Source organism: the organism of the source record quoted next, unplaced genomic scaffold (genome assembly GCF_019419815.1).
Source record: "Pyrus x bretschneideri cultivar Hongxiangsu unplaced genomic scaffold, Pyrus_bretschneideri_v1 Contig47, whole genome shotgun sequence".
Lineage (NCBI taxonomy): Eukaryota > Viridiplantae > Streptophyta > Magnoliopsida > Rosales > Rosaceae > Pyrus > Pyrus x bretschneideri.
This window is the reverse complement of record NW_025999784.1, coordinates 256,816-268,307: the sequence shown is the minus strand read 5'-3', so window position 1 is coordinate 268,307 and position 11,492 is coordinate 256,816. Positions and strand designations below refer to the sequence as shown.

Sequence of the window (11,492 nt, the reverse complement as noted above, 5' to 3'; positions counted from 1 at the left end):
CTTCAAACACTTTTGGCTATCGGCCTTTCTGAAGTGAAAAATATAAAAGGGAAATGGCTTTCAGCCTTTCCATCCCAACAAACACTTCATTGCTCTGTAAACTTCCATAATTGCCAACACTTATAGTTATCGGCCTCTAACAATTATACAAATTGAAGCAAAAAACTTTCACTGCAACATTCCATCAAACACTTAGAGCGCGAAATTCCAGAAAAACTGCAAACCTGACAACTTTGCTTTCTCAAATCTGCACCAGAACTGGAACAATCTCGATCGAAGATCTTCACCTCCTTTCAGAGCACAAATCAGCGGAAGTAGACCACCAAGAACCAACTTGACTATGATACCATATTAACAAAGTATCAAGAATGTAGAAAATACACTATGACTGCTTAGAGAGAGAGAAGTTTGATTGTATTGATAGTGAATGGATCAATCTTACAACTATCAGAATACAGTTTATATAGCTATCAAAGTTAGCTTGCAGCCTAAGCTACTAAGCTTAAAAGACTCGATAACGACTTAACAAACTCTATCCATAGTCTCAACTGTCTAACTAACTATTGATGAGCTAGCATAGGTATATAGTCAACATCGATTACATGAATCCACCTTTACGACTTGTTTCCATGAATGAATTGCTCTCCTTGATTGAATAATGTGGCAGTGTTGCTTACCTAGGCCGATCTATGGTAGCCTGATGTGGTCTCGCTCAGTAGCGATGATTTTTGTGTGTCTAGTATAAGCTTGTTGCATCTATTGTTTATTGCCACAAATTTGTACTAGCGGCGGTCTTGTGTTTATTGTTTGTAGTAGCCGTATATGGGTTTTTCTGATTGCGTTTATTTGAGAAAATTATCCCTAGAACAATGTATTGGTCATTGGAGAAATCAAACCCATGTAGCACACACTGGTTAATGAAAATCTCTATCTTTTCTTGTAAAAAAAAAGAGACAAAAACTAGACTGTGAATCTGGATGATAAAAACTCAACGAATAATTTTTGTGATCAATAGTTAAAATTTACTGTCAACTTTTAAATATGTTTGGTAAAAGAAAATTTCCAACCAAAGATTGTAGTATATATAATATGGAAGAGGTGTTTATTTCTAGCTTAGTACCCTATCATTAATGTTTATTATTTAACAAATTCTTTTGCATAAAAAGAGAGCGACGCACTTCGAAATGAATACCATATCTTTTATCAAATTTGATGTGTGATAGAATTAAAGAGAGAAGGCAAAGCTGAGTTGCCTTTGATACTTAACATTAGAGTCCTGCTTAATTGTCTGCACATGCATTCCACTTTCCACTACAAAATCGACTTTGGACCCCAATTTTTACCTCACCTACAAGAAAAGCACCATCCCACTCTCCCATAAATTTCACGCCCAATTTGCCTTCACTCTCTTTCCTATCTCTCTCTAGATCTTCTTGTGTATCCTCCTCTCTCTCTCTCTCTCTCTCTCTCTCTCTCTCTCTCTCTCTCTCTCATGATCATCTAGATCACTAGATAACAAAGTCTCACTGCTACTGCACTTCATATATAACTGATCTAGCTACACATAACTGAGTTCCAACACTCCTTAGTCTCTTTCAAAATCCATCTCACTTCTTTCTTTCTCCACTAAGCACTGATCACCAGGCCATGAACCTATAATCTCCACAAGTACTCTCTCTACAGATTCACCATCGAATTTAACCTTCCGTTTCTTATAATTAAAGCAGGTAGTTGGTGATCATAAGAGTTGAAGATGAGAGCAGGAGGTTGCACGCTTCAACAAGGTCTAACCACAGAGGCTGCAAACATATTAAAGCAAGCAGTAACCCTAGCAAGGCATCGTGGCCATGCCCAAGTAACTCCTCTCCATGTTGCAAGCACCATGCTTTCTTCTTCAACAGGCCTGTTGCGAACCGCTTGCCTTCAATCACACTCTCACCCTCTCCAATGCAAAGCCCTTGAGCTTTGCTTCAATGTTGCCCTCAATCGCCTCCCGGCTTCTAATTCTAGCCCCATGTTGGGCTCTCACCCCCAACACCCTTCCATCTCCAACGCCTTGGTTGCAGCTTTCAAGCGTGCTCAAGCTCACCAAAGGCGTGGTTCAATTGAGAACCAGCAGCAGCCCCTCCTAGCTGTGAAAATAGAGTTGGAGCAACTCATAATTTCCATCTTAGATGATCCAAGTGTTAGTAGAGTCATGAGAGAAGCTGGGTTTTCTAGTACCCAAGTGAAAAGCAATGTAGAACAAGCTGTCTCATTAGAAATATGTAATTCCCAAGCACCTTCTGTGAGTAGCAAGTCCAAGGAAAGCAATAGTAATCTAGTAGTCAACCCTCATCAGTTTCCTTCCATTGGTAGTCAAATTGGAGTAATCAAAGATAGCAAGCCAGTGCTGCCTTATGATCTAAGTGTTAGGAATGAGGATGTGGCATGTGTTATAGAGAATTTAGTGAACAAAAGAAGGAAAAGTATTGTGGTTGTGGGAGAGTGTCTTGCTAGTGTTGAGGGTGTGGTTAGAGGAGTGATGGAAAAAGTTGAGAGGGGAGATGTTGAGGCCTTGAGAGAGGTGAAATTCAGAAACCTTACTCCCTCCTCTTTTAGACATCTGTCTAGAGTAGAGGTTGAGCAGAAGCTTGGAGAACTCAAAAGCCTGGTGAGAAGCTGTGTGACCAAAGGTGTTATCTTGTATGTTGGAGATCTCAAGTGGACTAGCGAATATAGGGCCAGTAGTTCAAGTGATCAGGGAAGGGGGTATTATTGTCCTGTGGAACACATGATCATGGAGCTTGGGAACTTGCTTTGTGGCATTAGCAATGGAGACCTTCAGAATGGGAGGCTTTGGATTGTGGGGATGGCTACTTTCCAAACTTACATGAGATGTAAATCTGGCCATCCATCTCTGGAGACTGTTTGGGGTATTCATCCTCTTACAATTCCCTCTGGCAGCCTGAGACTGAGTCTTGTCACTGACAGGTATAAATTTAGCAGCTAACCAATTAGTAAAGTTAATTAAAAACATACAAAATTTTTGCATACTTTTATTTCATCTCCCTTACTCTCTTTTTAAAAATGTTCATGTATTCTTATAATTTTAAATCTTCGCATCCGTTTATCTCGAGGAAGATGTGCAAATTATTCACTAAGTTTCTTTTTTCTTTTTCCCTTTTAGAAATTAATGAACCTCTCTATTCTCTAAGTTACCATGCACCTTTTTCTTATCTTCCTTTTTAATTAGATGGGGAATGGTGAACAAGGAGCGCTTCAACATTTATTCAGACTCCTCTTTTAAGTTTTTCACTGTATCTCTTGTTAATTACAGTCTTTAGCGGTACCCATTCTCCTTGAATACTATATGTAGTCAGGTTATTGTTCTTATTAACATCAACTTTACTTGTATTTACAGCCATGATTTACAGAGTTATCAGTCTACAAGTAAGATAGCTGAAACTGGAAGCAACAAGCAAATGCTTGAAGGTGGAGATCAGAAGCAGCTCACTTGTTGCGCAGAATGCTCTGCCAAGTTTGAAGCCGAAGCTCGAAATTTACAACAAAGCAGCAGCATTTGCAACAGTGAATCCACCACCTCAAGCCTTCCTGCATGGCTCCAACAGTACAAAAACGAGAACAAAGCACTAAGCAGTACTAATGATCAGGTTCTAATAATAACATATCTCAACCTCTTCAGCTTATTCATAATTACCTAGCTACATTTATATGGCCCATCTAGCACTAATACAATTACTCCAAAACTAACTTTTTCCTTTGCAAATATCTCGTTTTCTTTTTTTTGTATACAGAACTCTGTCACAATTTCAGACCTTTGCAAAAAGTGGAACTCCATTTGCGGTTCAATGCACCAACAACATTCCAATAATTCCTCTGAGAAAACCCTCACATTAATCTCTTCACTCTCGCCCTCTTCCTCTACTTCCAACTTTTCATATGAGCAACAACAACAAAACCCTAATTTACACCACCAGCATCAGTCATGGAGGCACCAACATTTCTGGATATCTGGATCTAATTGCAACAAGGCTGTTGATGATCAGCTCAGTTTGAGAATGTACATTCCAGAGAATAATACTAGTGCAAAACAACCACTTTCATCAAATCCCAATTCTACCCCTACTTCAGCCTCATCTAGTGATATTGTCATGGAAACTGATGAGTATATCCAGAGGTTCAAGGAGCTCAATGCCGAAAACCTCAAAATCCTATGCAGCGCATTGGAGAGCAAAGTTCCATGGCAGAAGGATATATTTCCTGAAATTGCAAGCACAATCTTGAAATGTAGGTCTGGCATGGTGAGAAGAAAAGGGAAGAAGATGGGAAGTTGCAATGATGGCACAAAAGAGGAAACGTGGTTGTTCTTTCAGGGGGTTGATATGGAAGCTAAGTTAAAAGTTGCAAGGGAGTTGGCTAGGCTTGTTTTCGGTTCTCAAACCAACCTCACTTCCATTGCGCTAAGCAGTTTCTCATCGACTCGAGCTGATTCGACTGACGGACTGCAGGAACAAGAGATCGAGAGATGAGCAAAGTTGCAGTTATGTCGAAAGATTTGCGGATGCTGTGTCTTTTAATCCCCATAGGGTGTTTTTAGTTGAAGATGTGGAGCAAGCGGACTACTGCTCTCAAATGGGGTTTAAGAGAGCAATTGAACGAGGACGAATAACCAATTCATGTGGCGAAGAAGTTGGTCTTGGAGATGCTATCATTATTTTGAGCTGTGAAAGCTTCAGCTCGAGATCAAGAGCTTGCTCTCCTCCTATCAAGCAAAAATTATCAGAAGGGCTAAATGAAGAAGATAATAGGGATATTGCTCCTTTAGAGGAAACAAGCCCTTGTGTGTGTCTCGATTTGAACATTTCCTTTGATGACGATGATCATTCCGAGTATCAATCGATTGATGACATTGGTCTTCTTGAATCTGTCGATAGGCGCATTGTTTTCAAAATTCAAGAGGTGTGAAAAAATGGAAGGAAGGAACAGAAAATAGTTTGATGGTTTTTTCTTTTTAAGTGTCTTTTTGCTTCTTTTCGAAAATTTTTATTTTGTTTAGTATGTTTTTAGTTCTTAGGGTTGGAGATTAAAAGATTTTCCTTTTATGTATAACTACTTGTACATTATGATCCATGATTTTCCTGTAACAGATTGGTGGTCGGTTTAATTTTCATAATTTTCTTTGTTTTATTTATTTAATTACTTTGTGTGAAGGCATCCTTGAATTTTTACCATGAGGCATGGAATTTCTGCCAAGTAACTAGGAATAGGGTTCTTGTGCATGTACCAATCGAGTTTAGAAGAGAGTGGAATGCTCTAGATTTGGCCCGTCTATCACAATTGTACGTACTATGTTTATGATGCTTAGTTATTCCCGTTGCTGAAATATTTGACAATTATGGCAACGATGTTTGAGGATAAGACGACCACTTGTATGATGAACATTTGGATTTGGTATAAGTTGGGGATTTCTAATCCTTGTTAAATAGGTACGGAACAAATTAATAGTATGGTATCAACTAACCAATGTAAGGGTCCGTTTGAGAGTGGTTTGGAAGGGACGTAATCTTGAAAGCACATTCTATATAATTTATCATAATTTCTTTTGAGGAGAAGTATATCTATATAAGTAATGCTAGGGAGACTAAATTTGTAAATTAAATTACATGAAAGTTGGTGATTGGATTATTACTTAATCGTTGATAAACATGCTCATATCTATTAGTGACAATCATTTGGTTTGCTAATTTAGTCTACAAATTTAATCTCTCTAGCATTACTCTATCTATATACTTCAGAAGTAATTTTCGTGCTAATATTAATTAGGAATAACAATTGTATGTCCCCGGCCTCTCTTTATTTTTCTTGAGAAGAAAAATGAAAGACAAAATCTTAAAACATAAGCATCCCTACTCCCTCCCATCCCTCTTGCTTGGAAGAAAGGTGTTCTTCCTTTATGTAGCTTATCAGAAAGGTTTCGCGCGTCTCTGCGGTCAGAGGCGCTCATTACGTATGTCTCCTATCGGTCAAGAAGGCCACCATGGACGCCAACGGCCAGTCGTTAGGTATCGCCTACGCCGTCTGTACCATTTCGACCATGGTGGTGAGCTTGTGGAGAAAAAAGAATAATTAATGAAGTTGGTGTGTATACGTAAAAAAGTGTGTTTTACTGTCACACTCACACACATGCATGTTGGGTAAAGAAATAGCATTTAAGTGTCGGTCACACACATTGAGCAAAGAAATGTAATTAGATGAAGAACAAATTAATTTGTGAAATATATATATATATATATATATATATATATATATATAAGTTTATAACAATTGGGAGTGAGTTGGAGTTGAGCCACACAATGAACTAATAATTTGATATCGAATTCGTCATTTATAAGAGCCAAACTTAAAATTTTGCACTCACAATTAGAAAAAAATATTATGTTTAAACATTAATAATAATTTGTTCTCCATTTCCATGTCTAGGTTGCTCTGACTATAATTCTAGGTCGACTAGATAACAAAAGTTTAATTTTGTACCCCCAAAACAATTTCACATATATATGCAAATTGAGTGATCATTTTCTAGTTGATGAAGCGTGACGCACGAAAAGTACATGGCTAGGTTGCTAAAACCAAACATTAACATTTTCATCATGATGATAATAGTATCAAGTCTAGAGTATCAACCAGCTCTCTGTCTGAGATATAGAAACATGAACTGTTGATAAAGCATTATGATGCCAAACATGCTTTGGACTTTATTCCATGTGGTCTTTTGTCACTAGCAAAGCAATTTAAATGTAAAATGGCAAATTTACTCCATCTATATGCAGGTGTCAATGTGCTGCCAACTGTTGCCACCCTTTCCTTTTTTTTCTTTTTTCCTTTTTTCTTTTTTTTTCTTTTGTTTTTTTTTAATTTTATTTTTAATTTTTAATTTTTTGTTGAAAAAAGGTTCAGTATAACTGTGATTTTTCCACTTTTAAATGTTCAAGGAAAGTTGAGGGATTAAACTGTGAGTGAAGGTTTACAAACATGGAGTTAATCACAAGCATTCCAATAATTGATACTAGAAAGTTAGGGAGAGGCCAAATGGGAAGGGTAATTCATGCTGGTAAGTTAGGAAGTCAACAATTCGGTATATTAGGGTGTTTTTAGTGACTATGTTGCAAGCAAACTAAATTAAAACATAGATTGCAAAAGCAAGTTTGATTTATAGTTTTTTGACAAGTAATAAAATAATTACACTAAATTGATCTAAAAAATTCAAACTTAAGTGAAAATAGAGCCATGATATATAGTTATAATATACGAAACAGGAATGTTGGGAACGCACAAAGTAGATTAAGGAATGATTCATAACGTAAGGGTTGTGCAAAGGAGAAGCAACTTTTCTTCTTTGGAAGAGAAATTTAAAGTAAAATCTTCCCTAAGAAATATCAAAAGAGCACTACTTTTCATTCATTGTGATTCGTTTTTCGTAAAAGAATAACTTTTCTTTCTTTGATTTTCGTAAACCCAACATTCTCATCTTTGGAAAGCATTGGAAAGTTGTGTTGGGAGGGTTCAAGATATATTATCTAAAAAAAAAGGTTAACAAATAATGGAAATGATTAAGAAAAATATCGATAAGCATCTCCTCTTTAAACTTCAAAGGTGTTTGCTACTTTAGAATCACGAAAAGATCATTATCTTCACAACTTTAAATTAAAACTTAAGCATAAGTAGGGAATTTGTCGCTTATGGATTTTGAAAAGATTAGGGTTTTTGAGACACACTGCATTATATGTGGAGGGCAAATTAAAGATTGCCAACTCTCTTTCTCTCACTTGTTTTGAACCATATCCGGCTTAATATTTATTATATTCTCTTTGGCTTTTTACTTATCTTTTGCTACTTTGTTCCATACTCGAAAGGAAGAAGCCTCCATCTTAGACTGCCTTTGAGATTTTCTTTATCCAATTTTTCTTTTACCAGTTTCCCATTTTCCAGTTGTCTTCTTTGTCCAACTTTAATCCCACCGCATTTAATTTCAACTTTGGTGCTAAGACATATAGTTTCCTTTTGGTAGTAATGCGTACATTTACTTCTTTAATTAACATAAATGAAGCACTGAACTGTCTCTCTATGATGTAAATTACTGAACAGTTACTTTGTTGGGCATGACCAAAAATAAAGTTATGAGAACTGGAAATATTAATGGTGTTGCTATATATTTGAATCGAACCCTAAAAAATATAGTTATGAATTAACTTTGATGTGCCGATCCTCTTTTTTGATAATTGATAATTAAATTTGGGAATTGTTATTGACACTCTAAAATTTTCATTGTACAATGTACACCTTCTATATAAGAAAAAAAAAACTTGAGAAAATTGCACAATAAAATTTTTGGAATGCCAATAACAGTTCTCTTACTTTTCGTTTATAATATCTCAACCTTTTCATTATTATCGACTAATGTGAAACATACCATGATAATTACCTCTCAAATTATTGGCAACCCACAGGATAAGAAGAGTTTTACCTTTCAAATTATTTGCCGGGCATCTACGAATGAAAGTTACAACTACTCTTTTATTTGTTGAATCCTTAAGCCTTAAGTATATAGTTGTTTAGTGGAAAACTCATCGAACCAAATTAAAGATCATAACTACCCTACACAATTCTCAAACTCTAACCGCTAGGGAGAAAAATTAAGAAAAAAATTCTAAGTTGCCGGCCTCTATCTTTGGCTTAGGGTTGGTTAAAATCCCTCTCGGTTCTCCTATCTTCTAACCATCTTCATTTTGTGGTTGAGGTTGTTCATTCGCTCTGATAAAAGAGTATTCATTGGTTGTGATCGCTCTTTTGCTCTGGTGAAAAGAGTATTCATTAGTTGTGGTTGCTCTCTCGCTCTTTTGAGAATAACCTTTGTAGTCTCCAGTGGTGATTGTTGTTCACAATTGAGGTGATGTTTTTTATACTTCTTGTGGAGGGAAGTTTAATGTTTGTTGGACGGGACTCATCGATGTTTTATTTTTATTATTTTTTTTATTATTATACTTACAATTGCAAGATCATTAGAGGAAGACGCGATTTTTCACTTGTGGTGCCTTTAGAGTTGTTGTACAATGTGTAATTAATTAAGGTTTGGCCCTTGTGATTGTTATCTTTCATTTGGTCCTTCTTGGCTAGGAATTATATAATAATTTTGATGCGTTTGTGCTTGTAAAGTTGTGGTGTTTCTTCTGATATGTGTAATATCTTAGTTACATTTGACATACCTACCCTGTATATATATCTTCTTGACCATTCTTAACAAATTTTCATTTCATCTAAAACGGCCTCAAATATTTAAGTTTAGATGCTATTGAACAATTTATCTTCTAATGTTAGGTAGACCAAAAGTTTTAAACCAAATGATGTGTCATCAATAAGAAAGAAGCACATTAATTGACACTTAACTAATAATTCATTCATCTACAACCAAATAATTTAGTTTATAAATTTAGTTTAAAAAATTTAGTCTACCTAGTATTACTCAATGAATGTAGCATATATTTGGGTACAGGACTAATGCCCTATGTGATGTTAATTAAGCCTGCAATCATTCACTTTTTAAGATCGTATACATGATATCCCTGTCAGAAAACACTGAATCGTTTAATTAATGGGTTTTCTATTTGGAATCTAATTTCACCCTCAAAAGCAGGAAGCAAGATAAAGTAGTATCTTTAGTTAACAAATAAATAACAAATCCTAATTTATAGCAGAAAGTGGGTGTCCCTTTTGAAAAACAAAGTTTTCTCTTTTACACTTCTTGTGGCTGCCATTTAACCCTTCCTTACTGTGCGAACTTTGATCGTCTGCGCAATGCATCTTTTTGTACGGCACAAATGGTTCAAACTTTTTTTCCCACTGTTTAGAGCCTATGAAAAGTGACCAATTCGATAATATTGATTATATTTGTAGCATGCCATTGAAATACACATGGAGCGCATTTTGGGTTCATTCCCTATGCCAAGGACAAGGAGTAGGCCAAGTTGAGGATCACATTGATTTGAATAGTTTGACTGCAAAAAGTACACGAAATGCCTTTCTCAAATGGCTAGATTGCATTTCATTGTATTTGGTTTGAATATTTTCAGGTACTTATTTAGAGTTTAAGTGATTTAAGTTCATTCGTAATGATGTGGATGGGATCGAAACTTCTTATGAATTGATAATGTTTTGGTACCGTATTGGACACTAAGCGACCGGAAACCTAACCCTATCGGAGATGGGACCTAAAATTCGTATCAAGCTTACAATTTTTATACAAACATCAGGCTTATATATGTTACTGTGACTGCCACCCATTGGTACAATATGTAACTTGCGCAAGTAAAAACATAAAGCTGCCAGTGACACCTTAGTGCAACAGAGAAAATGTGTTCATGCTTTACTGAGAAAGAGAGAACCATATTATACTGGGACATTGAGTAAAAATGTTCACGCTTTGATTGAGACGACTGCATGAATTAAGTTCAAACATTTGTGCACTTATATTTCTAATGAAAAACCTTATTCATTTATTTTCCAAGTTTTTCTTTTTCCTTCAAGCCTGCAAATACTATGACACTCTAAGACTTCAAGTTAAAATTGAAAAGAAATCATTTTACAATTTCTGAGTAGTCTGACGTGAGTGGCGATGCATGCTTAATGCATGGCTTGTGAAGGACTGATAGTTGACGTGAGTTTAGGAGGTTGGACGGCCCAAACATTTTTTGATTGGTTTCTGGGGTTGAATTAAAAATTGGGTTTGGTCTGAGCCCAAACTTATTTTATTATCCTTAAGCTTGGGTTTAAACTTTAAAACTTAACCCTTTAACTCATATATATTAACATTAAAAGAGGAACTGCTATTAATACTCTGAGAAAAACTATTATTCTCCATAGTGAAAATGATTAAAGGAGAAAACAATCATGGTACTGCTGTTAAAATTAAGCAAAAAATAATAAGGTTGTATAAATGTTTTAATTTGAAAATGTAAACATTGAATGGGATGACAATGATGGATTAGATCGAAAGAGAGCACTGAGGGGAAGGGTTACAATATATTGTTATCAAAAGCAGAGTACTCTTCTGCTTGAGTGTCCAATCATCCTCCTTACACTAAATTCAAAAAGAAACTGAGTTCTAAATTGATAGATGATGATTGTTGTTCAAATTCGTTCTCACAGACCTTACACGCACTGTAAAGTGGCAGTAGAGGGCCAACTGAGAGGGCCTAATGAACTTCAGTTTATAAGCCTTGTAGAATAAGAGACATACTGATTAAGGCACATCATTGTTAGCCTTTTTTAGGGCAATAAAGCTTATTCTTACCCTACTCGATTTCTTTTTCCTGTCTAAAAGCCAATACAGGTTTAGTAAACCTTTTGTAACCAGCATAGGGCATAGTTTGAACAATACCTCCACCCAACTTTTTGGAAACTCTAATCATATATTTTTCTCAATATATATTGTA

At 35.8% G+C, this 11,492-nt stretch overlaps 1 protein-coding gene across 1 annotated transcript; it reads left to right on the top strand.

The window, feature by feature from the left end:
• The first annotated feature begins 1,391 nt into the window (after positions 1–1,391).
• Positions 1,392–5,190, top strand: LOC103961712 (protein SMAX1-LIKE 3). Its single transcript, XM_009374302.3, is given in 4 exon segments — positions 1,392–2,973; positions 3,404–3,653; positions 3,798–4,502; positions 4,504–5,190. Coding segments are annotated over 4 exon segments (2,640 nt in total). The 5' UTR covers positions 1,392–1,753; the 3' UTR covers positions 4,969–5,190.
• Positions 5,191–11,492: the final 6,302 nt, after the last annotated feature.